The sequence below is a fragment of the Rhinoraja longicauda genome, chromosome 15, assembly GCF_053455715.1.
Source record: "Rhinoraja longicauda isolate Sanriku21f chromosome 15, sRhiLon1.1, whole genome shotgun sequence".
In the NCBI taxonomy this organism is placed as follows: domain Eukaryota; kingdom Metazoa; phylum Chordata; class Chondrichthyes; order Rajiformes; family Arhynchobatidae; genus Rhinoraja; species Rhinoraja longicauda.
The window spans coordinates 8,158,440-8,185,557 of NC_135967.1; the positions used below are offsets into that span (position 1 = coordinate 8,158,440).

The 27,118-nt window shown below is 43.8% G+C and overlaps 2 protein-coding genes across 6 annotated transcripts in view; one reads left to right on the plus strand and one right to left on the minus strand.

The window, feature by feature from the left end:
• The window catches only part of zbtb33 (zinc finger and BTB domain containing 33), a 55,289-nt gene extending 48,986 nt beyond the window's left edge, over nucleotides 1-6,303 (minus strand). The window contains exon 1 of one of the 3 annotated variants that reach the window (XM_078412152.1): nucleotides 6,179-6,303. The gene's annotated coding sequence lies outside the window, so the exon portion shown is untranslated. Of the gene's footprint in view, nucleotides 1-5,962; nucleotides 6,008-6,114 lie in introns of those variants that run through there. The other 2 variants (XM_078412154.1, XM_078412156.1) reach the window with 2 other exon arrangements.
• Nucleotides 6,304-6,419: 116 nt separating this feature from the next.
• nkap (NFKB activating protein) overlaps nucleotides 6,420-27,118 on the plus strand; it is a 29,059-nt gene continuing 8,360 nt past the window's right edge. Inside the window, exons 1-5 of one of the 3 annotated variants that reach the window (XM_078412159.1) lie at nucleotides 6,420-6,596; nucleotides 12,777-13,184; nucleotides 23,278-23,358; nucleotides 24,508-24,578; nucleotides 25,630-25,749. In XM_078412159.1, coding sequence (XP_078268285.1) covers nucleotides 12,826-13,184; nucleotides 23,278-23,358; nucleotides 24,508-24,578; nucleotides 25,630-25,749 — 631 coding nt within the window. In that variant the 5' untranslated portion in view covers nucleotides 6,420-6,596; nucleotides 12,777-12,825. Of the gene's footprint in view, nucleotides 6,597-10,084; nucleotides 10,278-12,776; nucleotides 13,185-23,277; nucleotides 23,359-24,507; nucleotides 24,579-25,629; nucleotides 25,750-27,118 lie in introns of those variants that run through there. The other 2 variants (XM_078412158.1, XM_078412157.1) reach the window with 2 other exon arrangements.

Consider the following 27,118-nt stretch of genomic DNA (forward strand, 5'->3'; position numbering starts at 1 on the left):
CTCACTCACTCCTCCCCCACATTTCTAAATCTCATCCTTTTCCCCGCTGGGTGCATCAGCTTGCCTCCTCATGAGATGTGCCAAGCCTTTTCTGGCATAATGTGCAGCGTATTGCTAATGCGAGTCACTGTATTCTAAGTTGGCAGTGCTGTAAACATAATTCATTGCTGGCGTTGGCTTTACACCAGCACAAATTTGGATCCATCCCACTGTAACTTGGCGGTCTGCAGACTTCACATTGAATTACCTCAAGTCTTGACTCTCACTATTTCCTCATTCCCTCTGAGTTATGCAGCTAACAGCTGGACTTCCGACCTTCAGCCATTCTCACTGTTTGAATTGTAAATATATATTTAAAGCAGGACTACTTGAAGTTAGAGAAGTCAATGTTCATACCGCTGGGGTGTAAGCTACCCAAGTGAAATATGAGGTGCTGTTCCTCCAATTTGCGCTGGGCCTCACTCTGACCATGGTGCAACCGTGAGATCAGGTAGATTATGGCAGACTGAGCGGAGGTGTTCAGCGAAACGATCACCGAGCCTGCGCTTGGTCTCGCCGATATACAGGAGTTGACTCCTGGAACAGCGGATACAGTAGATGAGGTTGGAGGAGGTGTAAATGAACCTCTGCCTCACCTGAAAAGACTGTCAGGGTCCTTGGATGGAGTCGAGGGGGGAGGTGTTGCATTTCCTGCGGTTGCAGGGGAAAGTATCTGGGGAGAGGGGGTGGTTTGGGTGGGAAGGGATGAGTTGACCAGGGAGTTGTGGAGGGAACAATCTCTGTGGAAAGCAGAAAGGGGTGGAGATGGGAAGATGTGGCCAGTAGTGGGATCCCGTTTGGTGAAAATGTCAGAGGATTATACGCTGTATGCGACGGCTGATGGGGTGGAAGGTGAGGACAAGGGGGACTCTGTCCTTGTTATAAATGGAGGGAGGGGGAGCAAGAATGGAGCTGCGGGATATCGAGGAGATCCTAGTGAGAGCCTCATCTATAATGGAAGAGGGGAACCCCCGTTCCCTAAAGAATGAGGACATCACCGATGACCTGGTATGGAAAACCTCATCCTGGGCACCGCGGCATAGACTGAGGAATTGGGAGTAGGGGATAGAGTCTTTACAGGAAGCAGGGTGGGAAGAAGTGTTGTTTAGATAGCTATGGGAGTCAGTGGGTTTGTAATAGATGTCGGTCAATAGTCTGTCTCCTGTGATGGAGACGGTGAGATCTAGAAACGGTAGGGAGATGTCGGAGATGGTCCAAGTGAATTTGAATGCAGGATGGAAATTAGTCGTGAAGGTGATGAAGTCAATAAGTTCTGCATGGGTGCAGGAGGTAGCACCAATGCAGTCATCAATGTAGCGGAGGAAGAGTTTGGGGATGGGGCCAGTGTACACCTGGAACAGTGATTGTTCGACGTACCCTACAGAGGCAGGCAAAGCTGGGGCCCATGCGAGTGCCCATAGCTACGCCTTGGATTTAGAGGAAGTAGGGGGAGTTGTCGAAGTTGTTAAGGGTAAGTACCAGCTATGCTAGGCAGAGGAGAATGTTAGTAGACGAAAATTGGCTGGTTCTGTGGTTGAGGAAGAAACAGAAGGCTTTAAGACCTTCCTGGTGGGAGATGTAGGTGTAGAGTGAGTGGGCATCCACAGTAAAGATGAGGGAGTGGGGGCTTGGAAAACAAAAGTCATTAAAGAGACGAAGAGCATGTGAGGTGTCTTGGACATAGGTAGGGAGGGATTGGACCAGGGGGGATAGGATGGAGTCAAGGTATGTGGAAATTAATTTAGTGGAACATGAACAAGCAGAAACAATGGGTCTGCCAGGGCAGTTCTGTTTGTGGATTTTAGGGAGAAGATAAAATTGTGCCATGCGGGGCTGGGGAACGATAGGTTTGGAGGGCAGAGAGCCGGAAGTGATGAAATCAGAAATGGTGTGTGATATTAAGGTCTGGTGCTCGTCTGTGGGATCTTGGTCCAAGGATAAGTAGGAGAGTTGTCGCCTGGCCTCAGCCCGGTAGAGGTCGGCGCGCCAGGCTACCACGGCACCTCCCTTGTCGGCGGGTTTGATTATCAAGTCGGGGTTACAGCAGAGTGAGCGGGAGGGCTGTACGTTCAGGGGGGGGAGAGGTTAGAGTAAGCAAGGGGAGTGGAAAAGTTGAGGTGGTTCATGTCCCACCGACTGTTAAAGGATTCAATGAGCAGTATGACAGAATATTGTCTTCCACCAGTTCAATTACCAAAAATCATATATAAACATCTCGTGCAAGTACCCTGTTATATCAGTGGATGTACGTAGAACATTAAGGAACAGGAACAGCTTCTTCCCCTCCGTTATTAGACTTCTGAATGGTCCTTCCATAAGCTGGAGTAGTCCAATTCACCTCTACCCCATTGCAGACATTGGACTTTGTCGATGGAACTGATGCGCTACAATGGAGGAATATGTTCTGCCCTCTCCATCTTCCCCTTTGCTCCACCTACCTATTGAACGAGTTTGACGCGCTTGTATTTATGCGTAATATTATCTGATCTGATTGGATAGCATGAAAAATAAAGCTTTTCACTGTACCTCGGTACATATGACAATAATAAAATATAAGACATAAAGTGCTGTGGTAACTCAGCAGGTCAGGCAAAATCTCAGGAGAACATGGATCTGTGACGTTTCGGGTCGAGACCCTTCTTCACCAGAAATGTCACCGATCAGTGTTCCCTTGAGATGCTGCTGACTGGCTTTTTCTAGTATTTTCTGATTTCTTTCAGAAATTCCAGCTTCTGCAGTATTTTGTAAAAGTATAAAATGCAAAAATGAGTCAGAGGTATGGGGAGCTGCAGAAACCTATCACAGGTTAACGATGCTAAATAGCAAGGCAGTTAATATGCATCAGAACACAAAGTAACTCAGTAAGTCAGGCAGCATCTCTGAAGGGAATGGATAGGTGATGTTTCGGGTCAGGGCCCTTCTTCATAAGATACATCTTTGAGTTTGAAAACTGGTCCCAACCAAATATGTCTCATATGTATTGCCTCCAGAGAGCTGCCTAACCCGCTGAGTTTCTCCAGCCTTTGCATTTCCCTCAAGAGTCCAGCATTTGCAATTCCTTGTGTCTCCAGTTAATATGCATAATAATGACCAATTGTTTCCATTAAAGATAAGACCCAAAATGCTGGAATAACTCAGCGGGACAGGCAGCACCTCTGGAGAGAAGGATTGGGTGATATTTTGGATCAAGACCCTTCTTCAGGCTAAGGAGACTGAAGAAGTCTCCACCCGAAACGTCACCCATTCCTTCTCTACAGAGATGCTGCCTGTCCCGCTGAGTTACTCCAGCATTTTGTGTCTATCTTCGCTGTAAACCAGCATCTGCAGTTCCTTCCTACACAAATGTTTCCATTATTCTGGGCGCCACCCTGCTGTTTCCTGCCACAGCACGTCCGCACGGGCTGCCAGTGGTCAGTGAAATCGTCATCCGCGAGGAGCAGGCGAATGTCCTCAGGCATCTGCTCGAAGAAAACCTGTTCGAACAGGAGGCAGGTCTTGCGTCTGTCCATCAAGGTGAACATTTCATCCATAAGCACAGATGGCTTGCGGTCGCCTAGGCCATCCATGTGCAGGAGTCTGGCTGCTCTGTCACGGCAGCTGAGACCGAAAGTGCGCATGAGGAGCATTTTGAGGCCCTCGTACTTGCCATCAGCTGGTGGCTGGCGAAGGTAATCGATTCTGCACCCGGCGGTGTCCTGGTCCAGCGCTCTGACCACGTAGTAGTATTTGGTGGCATCAGCTTTGATCTGGTGAATGTGGAACCATTCAGCCTGTTGAAACCAAACTTGGGGCTGTGATGTCCAGAAAGCGGGCAGTTTGATCGAAACTGCGTTCTGCTGGTCTGGGTTGTCGGCTGCAGACATGACACAATCCAAAATAGGCCGTTTTGGATCGTCGGGGTCACAACTGGGGAGGTCCACGCGTTGTGCAAACACTCTGTTTAATCATTAACGGATACAGCTCCATCGCTCACGCGCGCATGCCCGAGTTCAAATTCTAACCGCAATTTCTATGTTCTCCGTCCACACACCACGGCCTGCCCCCCCCCTCCCCCGGACCCCGTGATCGGTCGGCCCAGATCATGCCCAGTCCACGCGAGAGTTCGAGTCTGACTAACGACGGTTCGAAACCAAAATGTCTCAGCCCGCCACAATAATTAGGAACAAGCAATAAAGTCACATGAGTCAGGCTTTGAAAAAGCACTAGTAGGACAAAGGTAAAGTCAAATTTAAGTGAAACAGTGTTTGCTGAATCTGGTAGAAGGTCGTTTATGCAATTGGACTCATCCATATTGCATGAATTAAGAAGACAATATTTATAATGCTCCATTTAGAGTCCATTTTACTTTTGCACGCTAAAATAATTACTAAGATACTCAGCCCTAGATCTTTCCTTTGTCGGGGCTGAACTAGCAGATTCCTGCACCTTTAACCTACTTGCCAACAATGATAAATATAATTTTTATGCTCACACACCAATCACTCCTCTTAATTTAGGTTAGATGTATACGAGCAAACTAAAAACCTCTGGCTCCCGACCGCAAGAATAGTACATGCTCCAGAGAATTACATTACTTAGAATAGGCTGCCTTTGGGATGGAGATGAGTGCAGAGGGATTAAGATGGCCAGCTTTAAAATTACAACTGGGTTGTATGTTTTGTGCGAAAATAACAGTGCAGTTAAAATGAGACTGGAAAATTCTTGCAAAAGCATGGCCCCATTTGTTTATTGACCACCAATGTCTTCACACCAGTTTTGTTGTGGTATCCCATTGGTAGTCATACAGTTGAAAGCAAAAAGTGTTCCAATGTAAATGAACTAGATGAAAATTACATATTTTAAATTTACAAAAATCATCCAAATTCAGCAGCTGACCATTCCCCAAAATAACCGAAGGGTCCTGAGCCAAAATGTCACTGTCTATTTTGTTGCCTAATGCTGCCTGACCCACTGATTGTTTCCCCAAACAGAATTGGAACTTTGCTAGGCCATCGAGGACATGTTAGCCGTACTCGAGATGAGATTCAAATCTGCAACTGAAGTGCACTGAAAATATATTTTAAAAGAAACCAACTTGCAAAGGAAAAAAATGAAAACTACAATTAAGAGAACACAAAAGTGATTGCCAGTTTTAGCTTTGTAACTTTGTAAGTGCCAAAATGTGGCAACACTTGTGTACTGCCTCGGTGAAGTCTGCAACATGTTTTTAACCGAGTTGTATGCAAAACAAAGCATTTCACTGTACATGTGACAATAAAGTATCACTGAATCATTGGAGGACCAGAGATTTAAACCCTCCAGAGGACAGTGCAAAGCCCAGGAAGCTCCAAAACATTCCCCTGATGTGCATGATGCACAGAGAGGAGACTATGGCTGCACATTGCAGACTTCTGGCTGGATCACCAGCTTGGATCAGCAACATCTGAGGGCTGGAACACCAGCACCTGGTGGTTGGATCATCTTCTGGCTGAACTTTCCTCTGGTACCTGGACACCAACATCAGGTGGCTGGATCACCAACATCTTGGCAGCTGGATCACCAACACCTGGCGGCTGGATCGCCAAGATCTGGTCTGGAATCACCAACATCTGGCTGGACCTGGTGTCTGGATCATAGACCTCTGGTGCTGGGATCACTGACCTCTGATGCCTGGATCACCAATATCTGGTGCCAGGATCACGAATCCTGGATCAGCAACACCTGGATCACCAACATCTGGCACCTGGATCACCGACACCTGACGCCAAGATCACAGATACCTGGATCATCGACACCTGGTCCCCAAACATACACAAGGGAGGGAGGGAGGGAGGAGGGGGCATGGCCACTGAAGATGCAGTTCCGGCCCTGAGGGTTCCCAGAACCAAGTATCTCAAGTAAATGTTTATATTACACGCCATGGTAGCGGGGGTGACAGGCTCACCTCTTCCTGGTTCAAGGCAGGGGGCAGCGCCGCGTCGATCGTCCGCCTCACGCCACCGCCTCCCCTCCCTCCCTCTCCCCTCCCATCCTCCCTCTCCCCTCCATCCCCATCCCCGTCCGTCGCCCGCCTCGGCTCTCCCCGCACTCGCTCACATCTGACAGAGGAGCCGCGGGTATTTAGTTTCGCTCTCCCCTCTCTCTGTCTGGCTCCACTTACGGTTCCTCGCGGGCCTTTAACAAACGAGCAGAAGAAAGGAAAAGAAGAAAGGGCCCCCGTGCTCGCCGGCCGCGCCGCCCTCCCAGCCTGCAGGGAGCGCTGCCGCCGCCCTCCCAGCCTGCAGGGGACGCTGCGACTGCACTCCCAGCCTGCAGGGAGCGCTGTCGCCGCCCTCTCAGCCTGTAGGGGACGCTGCGACTGCACTCCGAGCCTGCAGAGGGCGCTGCGGAAGCACTTCCATCGAAATCCACTCCGTCCGTCGAAATCACCTATACTGAAGTGTTCACAAAATGCTGGAGTAACTCAGCAGGTCAGGCAGCATCTCTGGAGAGAAGGAATGGGTGACGTTTCGGGTCGAGACCCTTCTTCAGACATACTGAAGTGCAGTACGCAAAGGAGCGGAACGGCCGCCATTTTAGTAGGCAAAATCCGCCTTTTGCTATTCGTCTCGCAGTATAATCAGTGTTGTGGGGGAACAGTATGTGTGATGATACCATCAAAATGCAGAAAATATCTCATCTATCAACTCACATTTTTTCGTTATTTTTATTTTTAAATGTTTCCCCCCAGCTTAATTTCTCTGATTTTATTATTTCTTACTGTTTCTGCCCATTTCCCTCCCATCCTTCCTCCCCAGCCCCCTCTTTTGTGCAGTTTCCCTTGTATTGCTCAAACACACACTCTCACAAAGTTAACTTATTATGAATGTGTGAGAGGTAAGATGGAGATAAATAGATCTCAAAGTTCCTTCTCATGGATCTCTCTTCATCTTATTTTTCACATGATGTACATAAACTGTAAGGGGTTTTCTGCGCCGAGCTTTCGCCCGACCTAAGGTCCCCGTGCCTTGCTCTGGTCCCTCGACCAGGCCGAGCACACTGGTTCCCCGTGAGTGGTTCGACCCACTCACCCCTACGGTTCTAGACACTAGACTTAGATGCCGGAGCGTTGATAGTGCAGAAAAATTCAACCAGACCAGATTTGAAGACCAGGGTTTAAACGGAATAAGGCTTTTATTGAGCGCTTGGGACTATGGTACATGAATGCTTTTACACAGTTCTATCAGACATATACTGAATTACATGAATACTTTGACTCTGAATTATAAACGCACAGTTCTATAAGACATATACTGAATTACATGAATACTTTGACTCTGAATTATAAACGCACAGTTCTATAAGACATATACTCGACTGTAAGATGGGGAACGTACGGCACATTGCAAAATTGGCCAACACATATTTACTTATACACCCACGTTAATCAAGCCACCCTCCCCTCTACACTAAAACTATGTCCAGGATGTGCAGGATCGGGGTACATGCTCACCATGGGGCTATTACTGGGGTCACTGGCTGTTCGTGCTGCTTCTCCGCTGTTTTCCATGAGGGTCGTGCTTGTTCCGTGAGTTTCTTCCTTCCGTTCTTCTCGGTGAGTCTCCGTTCTCCGTGCCGTTCGTTGCGTTCTCTGACTTCTGCCGTGAGACTTCTTCCTTCTGACTGCCGTCCCCTTCTTGCGTTCCGTTTCCCGATTTTTGTTTTGCCTGTTTCTCTGACTTCTGACTTGCGAGTTTAAAACCCAAAAGTCGTGGCCAGTTATTCTAATCCTGACCCGTCCTATCTCCCGCCAGATCTCGGGATCTCTTTGTTTCAAAGATAGGTTTCGAGTTTTCTCTTTGATCTGCGTTATGTCCGGGGGTACCGGTGATGGCTAGACGGTCTGTTAATCTGTTTCTCGTTGAGAGGTGATGGGTTTAACTGGTTTCCCATCACCTGCCAGGTAGGTTTCTATGGGCTATTGTGACCCTTAACGGGATTAACTGTGTAGGTTGGCTTGGGGCATTGTGAGTATGCTGATGTCAGCGCCCCAGTGTCTGGACTTCGACCTGGTTTCGCGGGTTTCTGCACGGCCAATATCCATCCATTGTTCTGGCCGTGGCTTTGCAGAAACCTAGAGACTGGGCTGTGGGGTTTTTGCTTTTGTGGCTGGTCACGAGGTCCCGCGGCCATCTTGGGACCCACGGATTGTGACATCCCTTGGTAAACTGACCGCAGCCTTTCTCCGCTATCAGCCCCAGTCTCCCGTGTAAAATGTCCAAACTGCAGCTCTTTGGTTTGGTGTTGATTGCAGATTGAGGGAAAACTTCTCAAATCTTACAAAACCATAAAGGCGATTTGATCTTTATGGTTTTTGTGTATATGCATATATATATATATATATATATATATATATATATATATATATATACACACACACACACATATATATCTCTGGTTTCTTTCTTGTGATTTCGTGTAATTATTTGTTTAGCAACCCTTTTCTTTCAATCTCTCTCTCTATATATATATATATATATATATATATATATATATATATATAATCAGTCATGCACACACTTCTCAGCACATGGTTCTCCCTATCATGATCACTGTTCTCTCACATACATTTCATTAGGGCCTACCCATACACATTCGCAATCAGTGACATCAAACTTATTTCCAGAAATCCTAATATTGTGAATAAAATAACTGAACACATGTCAAGATATTTTTTCATTCTTTTCATTCTATATTAGTGTAATAAAATGTAATGCATACATACCTACACTGATACAGAAGTGCTAGCTTTAGACATGAATAATGTACATTGCTACCATAGTTTAGTTTTGAATTTAACATATAATTGAGGGAGTCAGTGCAATATAGTGGTAACCCTCATTTTTGTGAAAAATTAGTTACATGCATTAACACGATCCTTACCCGCTACCCTACAACCTGTAAAAAAATCACATTTAAATTCAACCGATAAGTTGGTCAAATAACATAGGCACCTTCTTGTTTTATTTTGTGACTTATGGCTTTTTCAAATGTGAATATCTCATAACGACACTTTTGTGGGTTAACAGTATATTGCACCAACCCCCTCAATTTTAAATCATTCAAAAATGAATTTCATAAACAAGGATAACACTTTTTATCTCTGTCATTCATGGTAAGATTTACATCATTTTGTGTGCGAGATATACAGGGTTGCACTGTTTTGCATATCAGCTAATTAATGAAAAGATCCTGATTTATACCAGCTCTTCACCTTCCCCCCCTTGAAGATCAGGTCCTGATTTATACCAACTCTTCACCTTCCTTGTCTGAAGGAGGTCCCAACCCGAAACATTACCCATCCTTTTTCTCCAGAGATGCTGCCTGACCCGTTGATTTACTTCACCACTGTGTCTATTTGAATTGGATTAATGCTTCTGTACCACGTCATGCAGCATTGGTCATTTTAGTGGCTGTCAAGGGTTTTTAACTAATCAATTCACCAATTCAAAATTTCTTGGCTCTAAGTATAAAGTTAAATGTCTTTTCAATTATATTGTGGATACAGTAGAGTTCTATTGTTTGTAAATGCCTAATCTCTGCTTCCATGACTTTTAAAAATAAAACAAAAAGAGATACAGCTCGTGGATGTGAAATTAAAATTAACAGAACGCAAAGAAGAACAGTTCATTAAATATGATCAATTGGCCTGATACAGACAGAGTGGATCTCTAGTGCAAATATTCAATCAGTAACATCCAAAGTTTAAAGATCATGAAGCAGCAACTCTTCAAGAAATAGTTATAAATGTCAATTATCAACTTAGCCAAGAAGTTGAACAAAAGTACTTGTTTGCAAACATTTTATACACAAAGAAATCACAGAGAGTTGTGAACACCAAAGATATTACTCTATTATCTTTGGTGAACACTGCCCAGTCCAGCACACAGAATCTGCCTACTAAAATGTGTGGAATGTACCCATAACTACTACGGTTTTTAGAGTCGAGTGGTCTATCTTGCTCCTCTAGTAGCTTTGGCTCAATCTGCCCACTGCGCATGCGTCCGACCGCCGCGCTCGGAGGCCAATAGGAGGCGGCGGCGAGCGGAGCACGTGACCCGTGACCGCGGGCGCGATGGCGGACGGTGGGAGTTGCTGAGGCGACGGCGGCCGAGCCGAGCGGAGACACCGCGGGGAGGCGAGGCAGGGCAGGCCGAGCCGAGCGGAGACACCGCGGGGAGGCGAGGCAGGGCAGGCCGAGCCGACCGACCGACCGGTAGGTGAGGGGAGGACCCACACGGACCAATCTTGGGTCGCAACCGAGGTGCCGCTTGTGCTGAGGCCTGGGACTGGGGCTCAGGGGGGTTTGAGTCCCCGGGGAGTGGGGTGTAAAGGGGGGTCTTTGAGGCCCGGAGCAGAGGGAGGCGTCGGAAGGAGGGAGGGGGGGAACAGCGAGGTGGCAGGAGGAAAGCGGGGACAGGTGGGGGCAGCCCCGGACATCGCTGACAGCTCACTGCACATCCCCAGCCCACTATACTGATGCCCCCTTCCCAGGCAGCATCGGCTGCTCCGTTGCTGAGTGGTATTTGCGTTCCAAGGAAACCTCGCGTTAAATAAAACAAACACGTCAAAGGCGGTTATGGGCTAGAGAGTTTCAGACTGGAAGTAAATAAATGCTATTTCCCCTGTAGGATTTTCAAAAATAAAGTATTTGATTGCTACACGTTTCTTTTGTGTTGAAATTAAAGGCATTGCTTAATAGGATACACATGCACAAGTGTCAATAGAATGGCCTAATGCTCAATGGAACTGAGCTACAAGGAATTGCACATGCCGGAATCTTGAGCCAAAACCAAGAGTGCTGGGTGAACTCTACGGGTCGGGCAGCATCTGTGGAGGAAATGAACAAATGATATTTGGGGTTGGTACCCCTAAAGAAGGGTCCCACCTGAAATGTTGCCTGTCCTTTCCTGCCACAGATGCTGCCCATTGAAAGTGCTTGACTTCTCATGTTAAGACTGACATTGTAATTCAGAGGTGGTCAGGTTACATTAAAAAACGTCCACCTTTTTTGCAAGACTGCTTTTTTGCTGTTTGTCAATTTCCAAAGTAATTTTAAAATATTTTTCCAGTTACCAATTGAAACTGCATCCTAATTGAAACTAATACTATATAGTGTTATCTAATTCTATATAAATAGTGTTATCTAATTCATTACTTAAGTTATCCAATTCACAGTTTCGAGAGGTGTGTTATAGCAGAACTACTTGTCCTCCAAGTTCTCCCCCCCCCTGAACCTGGGCAAAAAGAAAACAATGTGCTGGCAAAACTCAGCCGATCAAGCAGTATCCGTTCTGGGGAAGTGGTATGGAGGAATTGTCAACAGTTTGGGTTGAGATCCTGCATCAGGGCTGAATTTGAGTTGAATTTGTAACCCTGACTCTTAAACTTGGGTTGTATAAGGGCGGTAAAGGGTAGTAGGGTTGTTAGTGTAAAAACAAGGAACTGTTGATGCTGGTTTACAAAGAAGGACACAATGTGTTGGAGTATCTCAGCAGGTCAGGTGGCATCCCTGGAGATCATGGTAGGTAATGTTTCGGGTCGGGACCCTTCTTCAGACTGATTGTCTGGATTTGGTTGTTCTCAGTGTGGGTGTTTGTGTGGGAAGAAAGAAAATGATGGGTATGTACTATGAAACTTTATTTTCTCAATTAATGGTTGTCAAACCTTTTGGCTTTGCTTGGAAGATTCAAACCATATAGGGGCAAATGATTCTTATAACAAAATTACGACACATTGTATAGGTGCTGGCCAAAATGGATGCATTTAGGCTTGTCTTACTTTCTAGTTCTTGAAGAATGGCCTTATGATTTAGTAACTTCAGTGAACATCTGCCTACATCATCTGCATGGATAGTGAGAAAATGTGAGCCACAGCTAATACACCTCTGATGTTGCCATAGAAAGTAATAACCAGGATTCTTGTTCCTAATATTAATTTATTGACTATTGCAGGGCAGGATTGATTTCATCAGCGCATACATGCACATGAATAAAATTTTGGTAAAGAATGTCAGGCACTGCATTGAGAGAAGGCTTTCATGAGGAAAGAAGAATAATCGGGGGTTTTTGTTCAACAAAGCAGTTATATTTAATAACTACAATTTTAACGCAAGTAACACTAAATTTGGTATAAGGATAGCAAGTTAGATACATTTTCAGTGATTTTTCATAATTGACTTCACATTATTGACTGAACGTAATAAAAAAATCAAGCCTGGTCAATATGGTGCAGATATGTTGGTTAATGGCACTTATTTCAGACATGGAGTGAGGCAAACAATCAGTTCCACAGGAGGAATCACATGCGATTCAACCCTCTTTTGAAATGTATTTGAGTCGGTTTCCTCAAGAGCTGTCAATCATGCAAAGAATTCATTAACAAGTCCTATAAACTATATTTTTTCTTCAAATTTCCAACACTTTCGATTAATGTGCTTGAATTATTATGAAACTAAGAAGGGTCCTGACTTGAAACATCATGTTCTCCAGAGATGTTGCCTGACCCTCCGAATTACTCCAGCACTTTGTCATTTCTATAACCCAGCATCTGCAGTTCCGTGTATCTCCTATTTTCTACTGCACAAAATAATTGAGTATCGTTTTTTCCTGAATAATCCAAGTAAAAACAATACTAAGAAAATGACAATCTGTTATCAGAACAAAAAAGATCAACTTAGTTATTATTTTACACAATGCTTGTATTGTTTTGCTTTGCAGATAATATAGAACATAAATGAGCAGCATTGTTTAAGCCTGATGATAAGCAATGCCTCCTGTGCGTCGGTCAAGGAGTGGCAGTCCAGATTCGGCTTTAAGCCCGAAGAAGAGGCGGCACAGCAGCAGTGATGGCAGCAAGTCACGAAGTCCTCCGTTAAAATGTCCCAGTCATCACTTGGCACTCAGGAAATCACCTTTGGCTGACAAAAAGCTTCAAAAATCCCGATCTAGGTCGAGAGAGCGATTCAGCGCACACAAGCATGAAAATGGTGTGCATCATTCAAGGTCAAGATCAAGGGAACAGACGTCCCGTTCCTATCATGGGCACTACAACAAACCTTATATGGCCCACTATGGAAAAGAACAGGAAGATTTACTCCAACAGAGACATGATGCCTTTATTGCCAGGTCAGGCAAGTTCTAAATATTTAAGATGACAATGTGTAGATCTGTCCAGAAAATGTATATCCTTCTTTGTTCCCAAGCACAATATTTCTCTAAACATCAAAAACCATTCTAAACCTCCCCTCCCAAGACGTTTCTTTATGCAAAACATAAAATGCTGGAGGAACTCAGTGGATCAGGCAGCATCTGTGGAATTAATGACACAAGATTATTGGTGGGAATAATCATAAGATCGTAAGTGATAGGAGTAGAATTAGGCCATTCGCCCCATCAAATGTGCTATTCAATCATGGCTGATCTATCTCTCCCTCCTAACTCCATTCTCCTCCTCCCCATAACCACTAACACCTGTACTAATCAAGAATCTATCTATCTCTGCCTTAAATGTATCCACTGACTTTGCCTGCACAGCCTTCTGTGGCAAAAAAAATCACAGATTCACCACCCTCTGACTAAAGAAATTCCTCCTCATCTCCTTCCTAAAAGAACATCCTTTAATTCTGAGGCTATGACCTCTAGTCCTAGACTCTCCCATTAGTGGAAACATCCTCTCCACGTCCACTCTATCCAAGCCTTTCACTATTCTGTACGTTTCAATGAGGTTCCCCCTCGTTCTTCTAAACTCCAGTGCCAACAAACGATCATCATATGTTAACCTACTCATTCCTGGGATCATTCTTGTAAATCTCCTCTGGCCCCTCTCCAGAGCCAGCACATCCTTCCTCAGATATGGTGCCCAAAATTGCTCACAATATTCCAAATGCGGCTTGACCAGCACCATGTGGAGCCTCAGCATTACATCCCTGTTTTTGTATACAAGCCCTCTCGAAATAAATAATGAAAGATAACTCAGGTGATGTAATTTAAAAGCAATGCAAGAATATGTCCTGAAGATGTCTCATTTCTCAGCACATGAACTAGCTGACAAAGCTCAGTTTGGTTTATTATCGTCATGTGTACAGTGAAAAGCTTTGTTTTGCATGCTATCCAAACAGATTGGATGTACCATACACATACAGTCAAGTCAAACTCGTAAAATAGCTAGAGCAAAGGGGAAGATATGGAGTGCAGAATATAGTTCTCGGCATTGTAGCCACTAGACAAAATCCAATGTTCACAACGGGGTAAAGGTGAATCTGCCAGCATTTATTATGACTGGAAATAAAGAACTGCAGATGCTGGTTTATACCAGAGATAGACTCAATGTGCTGGAGTAACTCAACTGTTTAGGCAGCACCTCTGAAGAAAAAGGATAGGTGACGTTTCAGGTTGGGATACTTCTTCAGACTAAAAGGACGGGGTGGGGGTTGAAGAGCTTGAGGCGACATAAGACCTAGACCAATTAGGGCCAGCCACAAGTGACCTCTGCCTGGTGGGCCCATTCGTGGCCAGGAAAGGTGTGATCTCAAGAGAGATACATTGTGGAGAGCTGGGGAACTGGTTAAACGACAAGGGAGGAGGAAGGCGGCCAGGGGGTCTTTTCTTGCCTCCAGCTGTTCACCGCCAACCTTCAGTCTGAGCAAGGGCCCCGACCCAAAACATCACCTATCGTTTTGCTTCAGAGATGCTGTCTGACCCGCCGAGTTTCTCCAGCAATTTGTGTCCATCTTTATCATTACTCTACCTGCTTTGTCTAAAAACTGAATTGACGTTCTGGGCAGTTAAGAATTAAATGCTCTGGATATGGAGTCATAAATAGCCTTGAATGGGTCAAGACAGCAGATTTCATTAATAATATTGAGGTGAGATTTTGCAATCATCTGGTCACCATTTTACAATCATATGGCGGCACGATGGCACAGCGGTAGAGTTGCTGCCTTACAGCGCTTGCAGTGCCCGATACCCAGGTTCCATCCTGACTATGGGTGCTGTCTGTACGGAGTTTGTACATTCTCCCCGTGTCCTGCATACGTTTTCTCCCACACTCCAAAGGCATACAAGTTTGTAGGTTAATTGGCTTGGGCTTATAAGTGTAAAATTGTCACTAGTGTGTGTAGGGTAGTGTTCATGTGTGGCGATCGCTGGTCGGCGTGGACTCGGTGGGCTGAAGGGCCTGTTTCCGTGCTGTACTTCTAAACTAAACCATTCATGAATTTATTTAGGGTTTATTTAATTAACTAAATTTAAATTTCCCAGCTACCTTGGTCGAATTTGTTCTTGTGTTTCTGTATTCCAGACTTCTTGTCTGCAAGACCAGCGGCCCTATGCAATTGAGCTCTGTTACTAAGTTTTGATTAAAAATTGCTATCTCAAAATATAACATTGGAGCAACAGCCTGGAGATTTAGACTTAAGTTTGATCAGTGGGACTTCAATCCAGAATCTCCTGGCTCAGTCCTGAGCGTAGCAGTTCAGAACATTATTTGTATCGCTGCCTTTATAAGTACACGGATAGAGTATTAAACCCAGGAAGTTATATCAGACTTTAATAACATTCGGACCAACATGTTTGTGGGTTGATTAGTAGGTTTGTAGATTACACAAAGATTAGCAGAGTTGTGGACAATGAGGAAAGTTATTGAAGGATTAAGCAGGATTTGTTCTCTTTGGTGAAGAAAAAGCTGACAGGAAATTTATCAGAGGTGTTTAAGATCATGGATTATCTGGGTAGGAAAAAATCTCAATAAGAAACAGTTCTTGGTGGACTGAAGATCAATAACCAGAGCAGAGGACAGAATTAAGGTGATTGATGAATCCCCAAGGCCTAATGGTCTGCATCCCAGGGTACTCAAGAAGGTGGCTCTAGAAATCGTGGACGCATTGGTGATAATCTTTCAATGTTCTATAGATTCTGGTCAGTTCCTGTGGATTAGAGGGTAGCTAATGTTATCCAACTTTTCAAGAAAGGAGGGAGAGAGAAAGCAGGGAATTATAGACTAGTTAGCCTGACTTCCCTGGTGGGGAAGATGCTGGAGTCAATTATCAAAGATGTAATAGCGCCGCATTTAGATAGCAGTAACAGGATCGGTCCAAGTCAGCATGGATTTGCGAAGGGGAAATCATGCTTGACAAATCTTCTGGAATTTTGTGAGGATGTAACAAGTAAAATGGAAAAGGGAGAGCCAGTGGATGTAGTGTACCTGGACTTTCAGAAAGCCTTTGATAAGGTCCCATGCAGGAGTTTAGTGGGCAAAAGTAGAGCACATGGTAGGGTATTGACATGGATAGAAAATTGGTTAGCAGACAGGAAACAAAGAGTAGGGATTAACGGGTCCCTTACAGAATGGCAGGCAGCGTCTAGTGGGGTGCCACAAGACTCAGTGCTGGGACCGCAGCTATTTACGATATACATTAATGGTTTAGATGAAGCGATTAAAAGTAACATTAGCAAATTTGCAGTTGACACAAAGCTGGGTGGCAGTGTGAACTGCAAAGAGGATGCTAGGAGATTGCAGGGTGACTTGGACAGGTTGTGTGAGTGGGCAGATGCGTGGCAGATGCAGTATAATGTGGATAAATGTGAGATTATTCACTTTGGAGCCAAGAACGGGAAGGCAAATTATTATCTGAATGGTGTCAGGTTAGGAAAAGGGGAAGTACAATGAGAACTGGGTGTCCTAGTACATCAGTCACTGAAAGTAAGCATGCAGGTACAACAGGCAGTGAAGAAAGCTAATGACAAGTTGGCCTTCATAACGAGAGGAGTTGAGTATAGGAGCAAAGAGGTCCTTCTGCAGTTGTACAGGGCCCTGGTGAGACTACACGTGGAGTATTGTGTGCAGTTTTGGTCTCCTATTTGAGGAAGGACATCCTTGCTATTGAGGCAGTGCAGTGTAGGTTCACGAGGTTAATCCCCGGGATGGCGGGACTGTCATATGAGGAAAGATTGGAAAGACTGGGCTTGTATTCACTGGAATTTAGAAGGATGAGAGGGGATCTTATAGAATCATATAAAATTATTAAGGGATTGGACACGCTAGATGGAGGACACATGTTCCCGATGTTGGGGTTGTCCAGAAGCAAGGGGCCACAGTTTAAGAATAAGGGGTAGGCCACTTAGAACTGAGATGGGGAAAATCCTTTTCACCCAGAGAGTTGTAAATTCGTGGAATTCTCTGCCTCAGAAGGCAGTGGAGGCCAATTCATTGGAGCATTCAAAGGAGAGTAAAATAGAGCTCTTAGGACTAACGGAATCAAGGGATATGGGGAGAAGGCAGGAACGGGGTACTGATTGTGGAGAATCAGCCATGATCACATTGAATGGCAGTGCTGACTCGAAGGGGCGAATGGCCTACTCCTGCACCTATTGTCTATGTATCTATGAAAGGACTTGAATTGCCACAGGGAAAACCTCGGTCCTTTGAGTGAATATGATTTGGAATGTAATGGCTGGTGCATTTACATTCATCAGAGAATGGGATTAAAAAAGTGAAAATTACAGGTTTTTAGGGTAAAAACAGGATAATGATGCTGGAATTATTAGCTTCGTCGTTTAGAAAGATGATGTCGGCTTCTGTATTGCACTGTGCTGCTGAAATGTGAGAAAAGTTGCATTTGTGTAGTTGTAATGTGGTTACAAAAGTTGCATTTGTGTAGTTGTAATGTGGTTACAAAATTAGAATGTGGTTTCCAAAGTTACTCCTTAATCAGATTCTCTTGGGAGGCACAACAGCAGTGGTGGCACAGGGGTAGAGTTGCTGCCTTACAGCGCCAGAAATCCAGGTTCAATCCTGACTACGGGTGCTGTCTGCGCGACCTTTGTACATCCCCCCGTGACCACGTGGGTTTTCTCTGGGTGCTCAGGTTTTATCCCACATTCCAAAGACGTAGGTTAATTTGGCTTTGGTAAAATATGTACATTCTCCCTCGTGTGTAGGATAGTGCTAGTGTACGGGATCGCTGGTCAGTGCGGACTCTGGGCCGAAGGGTCTGTTTCCGCGTTGTACCTCTAAACTAACCTAAATTATAAAGTTTAGTACTAAATATTTGTTGGGCAGAATAAATTGCTTGAATGGTCTGAAGTCATTTGCTTGAGAAAAAAAGACACAGTGCTGGAGTATCCAGCAGGCAGCATCTGTGGAGAATGTTCTCCAGAGATGCTGCCAGATCCACCGAGCCACTCCAGCACGTTTTGTCTTTTTTATGTAAACCATCATCTCCAGTCCCTTGTTTTGACATTGTCTTGAGCTTTATTTGCCAATCTGTGGCATTAGTTAGGCTTGGTATTTCATTTGTAAATTGGAAGAAAGCGTGTATCTTTCACCCCAACAGCAAGAGTCGCTGGGCTCCACTAGCTAACTGACCCTTCTCTGACTATGAATGTGGTGATCCAAATCAGTAAAAGACTATCATTACACCCAGTCCTTGATACAAATTCAAAGCGGTAGCTTTTGAGTTAAACTTATTCTCTGTCAAGGATAAACACCTTAAATCAATTTATAAACATGGCTCCAGTCATAAACCAGAAGATTGCTCAAATTAGAATCAAACAATGTCCGGGCTAAACCATGTGCTTGTGTTGTTACATTGTTATTTCTGTGTAAACAAAATCAGAAACAAAGTTAACTTTTTCAGGTCCTCGCATATCTAGTTAGTTTGCCTTGAAAGTTACAGCTTGGATTGATTTCTGAATCAATCTTTCTGCAATTTCTGATATTTTTGAAAATCTTCCCAGGAGTTGCTGTGTTTGACATATCCCAATCTATATCAATGTTCATAGCCAGTTTTTTTTTGTGGTGGCGCAGTGGTAGAGTTTGTCTTACAGCGCCAGAGACCCGGGTTCGATCTTAACTATGGATGCTGTCTGTTCGGAGTTTGTACGTTCTCCCTGTGACCGCATGAGTTTTCTCCGGGTGCTCTGGTTTGTAGGATAAACAATGGCTTTGGTAAAATTGTAAATTGTCCCTGGTGTGTAGGATAGCACTAATGTACAGTGTGATCGCTGGTCAGTGTGGACTTGGTGAGCCAAAAGGCCTGTTTCCGTGCTGTATCTCTAAAGTTAAAGACTTCTTAAAAAGTTAAAAACTAGTTTTTCAAATTTTAATATTACAAAAAGATTACTAAAGTTTAGGGGGAAAAATGTATTAATTAAATTGAGCAGTTATTAAATTTAATTATTAATTATTAAATTAAAAGAGGCTTAAGCAGCTTATGGGACGAAGATGCTGTAGACTGTAAGTGGTTTCTGCGCCGAGCTTTCGCCCGACCTAAGGTCCCCGTGCCTTGCTCTGATCCCTTGACCAGGCCGCGCACACTGGTTCCCCGTGAGTGGTTCGACCCACTCACCCCCTACGGTTCTAGACACTGGACTTAGATGCAGGAGCGTTGATAGTGCAGAAAAATTCAACCAGACCAGATTTGAAGACCAGGGTTTAAATGGAAAAAGGCTTTTATTGAGCGCTTGGGACTATTGTACATGAATGCTCTTCACAGTTCTATAAGACATATACCGAATTACATGAATACTTTTGACTATGAATCATAAAACGTACAGTTCTACAAGACATATACATGAATACTTTTGACTATGAATCATAAAACGTACAGTTCTACAAGACATATACACGACTGTAAGATGGGGAACGTACGACACATCGCAAAATTGGCCAACACATCTTTACTTATATACCCACGTTAATTAAACCACCCTCCCCTCTACACTGAAACTATGTCCAGGATGTGCAGGATCGGGGTACATGCTCACCATGGGGCTATTACTGGGATTACTGGCTGTTCGTGCTGCTTCTCCGCTGTTCTCCGTGAGGGTCATGCTTGTTCCGTGAGTTTCTTCCTTCCGTTCTTCTCGGTGAGTCTCCGTTCTCCGTGCCGTTTGTTGCCTCCTCTGACTTCTGTCTTGCATCCCTCCTGACTTGCTTGACCCTTCTTCCTTCCTTGCGTGTGTTTTTCGTGAGTTTAAAACCCCAAAATCGTGGCCAGTTATACTAATTCTGACCCGACGTATCTCCCGCCAGATCTCGGGATCTCTGTTTCAAAGATGGGTATTTGAGATTTCTCTTTGATCTGCGTTATGTCCAGGGGGGTACCGGTGATGGCCAGACGGTCTGTTAATCTGTTTCTCGTTGAGAGGTGATGGGTTTAACTGGTTTCCCATCTCTTGCCAGGTAAGTTTCTATGGCCTATTGTGCCCCCTTAACGAGATTAACTGTGTAGGTCGGCTTGGGGCATTGTGAGTATGCTGATGTCAGCGCCCCAGTGTCTGGACTTCGACCTGGTTTCGCAGGTTTCTGCACGGCCAATATCCATCCATTGTTCTGGCCGTGGCTTTGCAGAAACCTAGAGACTGGGCTGTGGGGTTTTTGCTTTTGTGGCTGGTCACGAGGTCCCGTGGCCATCTTGGGACCCACTGATTGTGACATCCCTTGTTAAAAAACTGACCGCAGCCTTTCTCCGCTATCAGCCCCAGTCCCGTATAAAATGTCCAAACTGCAGCTCTTTGGTTTTGTTGTTTTGCAGAATGAGAGAAAACTTCTCAATCTTACAAGACACCCACAGCAAGGAACGATGTGTGTACCTGCATTGATTTGTCTAGAGAACAAACACGGTTATAGCAGATTACTAACACTCTGAATCCTAGATGAATTCAAGAAGTAGCCCACAGTACATTTTGACTTGGGTTTGTTTGTCTTTCAAAGGTGTTGACTAATCCTCATCCACTTGCTTTCATTCCTGGATATCTTGTCTGGATCTGCACAGCCAGTCCTCGGGTGACAACAGGGTTCCTTTCCTGAGAACTCCCCGTAACTCAAACCATTCACAAATTGGAAATAAACAAAAATAGTGCAAAGGGGGGAGATCACAGAAACAGCAGTGACGGGAGAGCATGCAGGCATGGGGAGAACTCCACCAGCCATACTCACTGATTCAGTGAGCCAGTGAGTGAGTCTGCTCAGCACTCCCAGCTCCGTGAAAGTTGCATCTATCCCACTGGTCTCCCGAACACTCATTGGTATACACAGGGTGTCTATATGTCAGGCACTTGTAACCTGTATTGGAATACTTTCTCCTACTTCTTTGTTAGCTTATCTACAACTTCATCTAAACCAGAATCTTTGTAGGGTACATTGAACAACTACTGTTCCAGGTGTACACTGGCCCTATCCCCGAACTCTACCTCCGCTACATTGACGACTGCATTGGTGCTGCCTCCTGCACCCTTGCAGAACTCACTGACTTCATCAACTTTACAACTGATTTCCATCCTGCACTCAAATTCACTTGGACCATTTCCAACATCTCCCAACTGTTTCTGGATCTCACCGTCTCCATCACAGGAAACAGACTATTGACCGACATCTACTACAAACCTACTGACTCCCATAGCTATCTAGACTACACTTCTTCCCACCTTGCTTCCTGTAAAGACTCTATCCCCCTACTCCCAATCCCTCCGTCTACGCCGCATCGAACAACTGCCTGTCCAGCTGAGTTACTCCAGCATTTTGTGTCTACCCAGAATCTAACATTGTTGTTTCCAAGCGTTTTGAGTGTATTCATGTGTAATTCAATCTCTAGGTGCAATGTAACAGTGTGATTCTTCCTTGGTTTGGACACCAATGCAATTGAATAGCCTTCGGTTTATTTAACAGCCAGAATTATATTTATCAGCCAGAAATATCTTTTTCCTAAAACATCATGAAAATCAAACTGACACGTGAACTCCAAAGACAGAAATTATAGCAGCATTTGAGAGGTGTTTCAACAGGCATGTGAACAGGCAGGGGAAAGCGGGACATGGACCATGCGCAGGCAGAGGGGATTAGTTTAAATTGATGTCTTGGTCTGCACAGATGTCAAAAGCCAAAAGCCTTTTCCTTTGCTGTACTGTTCTATCAAAAAGAAAGAAAAACGTGTGCCTTCCATATGATCTCAATTGTCCACATCTTAATTGTCCATTTTTTCTTCAATTCAATAGACAAAGTTCTAGAATAACTCATCTGTGGAGGGATTACATACAGGTCGAGCATGACCCTTCAATTATATTGTTCTGAGAATTGTTGTGCTTTTTACTCTAACTTTGAAGCTTTCTACTTTTCTGTTTTTATCTTTTTCTATTTTATTTTGATGACAAGCATTACAAGTTTACAAAGCGATACAATTCACAAAGCCATGTAGTGAGAGTCCTCACATCCTCTGGATTATCATATCATATATATACAGCCGGAAACAGGCCTTTTCGGCCCTCCAAGTCCGTGCCGCCTGACTCCGATATCTCCTGCAATTGTCAGGTTTGATAGAGTGGCGTAGATGGGTAAAATAAAACAGCTTACAAAGCACTTAAGAAATTGCAGTGCAACTGGAAACAATGTGCATCAAAACTTCAATTATCTACCATCTGATTGTTCAGAAATCTCAATGATTCCACTTCTGACTCGCGTGCTCCCTCTTGTACACTGGGCGTCTAGTCCCGCCAGTCCCTTTAACACACCAGAGTGCCAACTCCCACATCCACTGAAACAAAGCGAGCTCTGGAAAGTATTATATTACTGGATAACATCTAAAACGTCTCTGAAAAGTGTATTGGTGTTTTAATTAGATAAACATCCAAAAGTCGGGAAAATTAGTATAGAATGCTGGAGTACCTCAGCGGGTCAGAGAGCATCTCTGGAGAAAAAGGATGGGTGACTTTCGGGTTTGAAGAAGAGCCCCGACCCAAAATGTCACCCATCCTTTTTCTTCAGAGATGCTGCCTGACCCGCATACTTATACCAGCACTTTGGGTCTATAGCCTGGAGATTATGCAGTCTGACACACCCAAAGTGCCAAGTATCAATAGTCAATAGTCAATAGTATGCAGGATTAATAAAGTTTAACTGTGCAAACAACATCCCTGTACAATTTTACATGACTTTCTCTAATTACCCAAATTATCAGCACAAAAATATATTCTACTTTAAAACAATATCCAAGACCAACAGGGAAATCTTGCTGTGCTGTTTATGAACCTGTGGTAAGTTAACATTTCACACTCATTAATTCTGATGAAGGATTATGCCTGAAATCATAGCTTGCCACGTACAAGATGTTGGCAATGACTACCGGAGAACAGGATCTAAAGGAGTTCAAATTCTCAATATTCACTTGAAGCAATCTACTCAACAAAACTTAACAAGTGATTGATTTATGCACGTTTCTTCCAGGCGTCTAAAGGAGCGAGAAAGAATTGGAGAACTGGGAGCACCAGAAATTTGGGGACTGTCTCCAAAATTTCCAGAAGTAGAGTAAGTTCCTTTGCCAATATAACTAGTTTAAAGTTGTGCTTAGAGTTTGCAAATTAACTTTTCATTTATATATCATCTTTTGAGATAATCTTTCTTGTGTAGCTTTTTATTGAAACCTCACCAAGACTAACCAATATTGCTTAATACAAAAGTGAACTTTGTCCACTGATGTTTATTAAGCAATATCTCTACCCTGTTTTAAAGAGCAGATCAATAAATCTCAAAGCAGGTGAGGCAATTCTGTGAAGAAAGAAACAAACGTTAACATTTCAGATTAATGTCCTCTCTGAACCTACATTTGATGAAAAATCATTGATCTGAAATGTTAATCAGTTTCTGTCTCTAGAGATGCTGTCTGAACTGAGTATTTCTACCATTTTGTTTTTCATAAGGTCATTAATGTAGGAGCAGAATTAGGCGATTCGGCCCATCGCGTCTACTCCGCCACTCAATCATGGCTGCTCTATCTTTCCCTCTTAATCCCATTCTCCTGCCTTCTCCCTGTAACCTTTGACATTCTTGTTAATCAAGAACCTGTCAATCTCCACATTATAAATACCCAATGACGGCCTCCACATCCTCCTGTGGCAATGAATTCCACAGATTCACCACCCTCTGGCTAAAGAAATTCCTCCTCACCTCCTTTCTAAAGGTACATCCTTTTATTCTGTGGCTGTGCCCTCTAGTCCTAGACTCTCCCACTAATGGAAATATCCTCTCCACATCCACGTGTGTAAGAAAGAACTGCAGATGCTGATTTAAATCGCAGGTAGACACAAAATGCTGGAGTAACTCAGTGGGGCAGGCAGCATCTCTGGAGAGAAGGAATGGGTGAGTTTCGGGTCGGGACCCTTCTTCAGACTTCAACGTCCACTCTGTCCAGGCCTTTCACTATTCAGTATGTTTCAATGAGGTTCCCCCTCACCCTTCTAAATGTCAGTGAGTACAGGCCCAGTGCCATCAAGCATTTTTATTGCAGATTTCCAGCAGTTGCAGTTCTTTGCTCTTGGATCCCAATTGTGTTCTTTCTGATTGCTGAACAGCATTAGGACATCATTTTTGGATTTGATATTTTAAATTCTAAAAGTCTTGTTTATAAATTCTTATGCTGATGGAAATTTTAGCATGGAATTTGTTTCTGTTTGTTAGCTCGGACGAGCATACTCCAGTGGAGGGTGAGCAAGGGGAGAAGAGCAGCAGTGCTGATTCCAGTGCAGAAGGTAACTATAAAATTATATTTCCAAAAAGAATTTACAGCGGAGCCCAAGTGGTGGATACTGAAAATTGTCCGTTAGTCGGAAGCATATTTTTACAGTTTCAAGCATGGCTGTTGGCAAACTAGTGCCACTAATAGACAGAAAAAATTCAAATCCAGGATCACAATGCAAGTTACTAAGGCCCATTCTTAGTGTTTATTTTCATTTTCTGTAGATATACATCAACATGTTTGGGTGCATCCGTCTAGTTTGTGTGTTCTAATTCTGTGGTAGCAAGGAGAGAAATTGGATTCATCCAACTGTCACAGAAACTCAGACTTTCCTTAATTAAATAGATTGTTTCAACATTATTGGATATTCAAATCTGGTTTTATATGCAATCTGTTTATATGCAAATCTGTTTTTACGGTGTTTCAACGAGATCTAACATTGATTTTGTCACAGCCTTGCTCCTCTTGCAATTGTCTCAGCCAAGAAGTGTTAACTGCTTGCTAGGATACAGTTCTTTAATGTTTAGTTTAATTCAACATTACGAGTTTTGATGGTAAAAGTCAGCTGTGAGATCATAGCTTGCATGAGCCTGATTTTGCCCACCTATAATATATACATTCAGTAGAACAGCTATCTGGAGTGGACGCACATTGTTTACTGGCCCCCTGAATTACCAGTAGTGTAGCTGCTACCACGTGCATCTCTGAAATCGACAATAGAGAGCATAGCTTTGGCCAGTTTGGTACATCTACTCACTGAAGTAAAATTCGGGAGATCTGAGTAAACCCATAACCATGATCAATCAGCGCATATCATCTTTAGAAGGAGTTCAGTACCTTTTTGTATGAAGCAAAGCATTATTCAGCATGTGTACATAAAGTATGCACCCTGTAATATCGCATGGTCTTCAACATTTCAAAGGCTCGTACATCACAGAAACGAGCCCTGTGGCACAACTCATCCAAGCCAACCAAGATGTCCATTTAAACTAGTCCCATTAGCCTGCGTTTGAACCTATATCCCTCAATAGCTGACAAAATGTTATTGTTGATCTCTCCGACAGAGGAAAAAAAGAAGAGAAAGAAAAAAAAGAAAAAGAATAAAAAGAAAAAATCAAAAAAGAAAAAGCATAAACATTCAGAAGAAAGTGAATCTGACTCTGGCAGCGAAAGTGACTTAACAGGTAAGATATTGGCAGAGAATCAGTCCTTCCTATGTACGTGTGTTCACCCACTCACTCCTGCTCTGTGTTTGGGCCACACAGATTGGAAAGGAAAGAAACAGGCTGCAGAGAGGGAGTGACAGTGGTCTGGGTGAGAGAGAGGGAATGTACATTGTGAGTAGTGCACACTGCCACGGATGATCAAGCAATTAAATTCAGAGCAGTGTGCGTGGCAAGGATTAGAGAGAGGAGACCATGGAGAAAATTGGAAACAAAAATATATATTTTTTAAATTGCACAGTTTGACTGGGAGGTGGTGTTTGTCAACCAATACAGACTAATGGGTGACTCGAGACACAAGGGACTGCAGATACTGGAATCTCGAGTAAAATACGAAGTGCTGGAGGAACTCAGTGGGTCGGTCAGTATCTGTGGAGGGAATGGACAGACGTCGTTTTGGGTCGGGGCCCTTCTGGGTGACTGGGATTTGATACGAGTTATAATACGGGCCATAGCATTTTGAAAGCTCTGAAATTTGCAGGGAGGTTGGCCTGAAATGAGATGGAGCAGTCGATGCTAAAGGTAATTTGAATGTATTTGTGATTTCAGCAAGGGAAGAGCTGAGGCTGATGTACGGTCAGGTGATGTAACTGTGTTAGAAATAGGTGGGAAGCAACTGCAGATGCTGGTTTATACCGAAAATAAACACAAAATGCCAGAGTAAGTCAGCGGATCAGGCAGCGTCTCTGGAGAAAAGGAATAGGTGATGTTTTGGGTCCGAACCCTTCTTCAGAAGTTGCCGACCCAAAGTGTCACCTATTCCTTTTCTCCAGAGATGCTCCCTGACACGCTGAGTTAATCCAGCATTTTGTGTCTATCTTCAAAATAAGCGGTCTCAGTAATAACATGAATTTGAATTCTGCACTCCAGAGTGGGATAAATACTTAATCATACTTATTCTGTTTGTAGTAAGGGGAGTGTAATCATTGCACGACTGCTGCTTAAACATTATTTTTGCAAGTAGTTAATTAAAACTGGTAATTTTGTGTGAGATTCAGAAATCTAGTCAAGTTGAGGTTATTGTCGTATGCAGATACAATGAATATCTTGCTTGTGGCAGCATCACAGGCTCAAATACTCAGATAAATACACAACAAATGACACACAATTCTGTAACAGTAAAATAAAATCTTTTTAAAAAGACATAGTGCTAGAGTAACTCAGCGGGTTAGGCAGCATCTCTGGAGAACATAGGCGATGTTTTGGGTCGTGATCCTTAAGACTTCATGGCCTCCAGAGATGCTGCCTAACCTGCTGAGTTACTCCGCTAATTTGTCTTTTTTTGGGGTAAATCTGCAGCTGCAGTTCCTTGTGTCTTAAATACAATTCT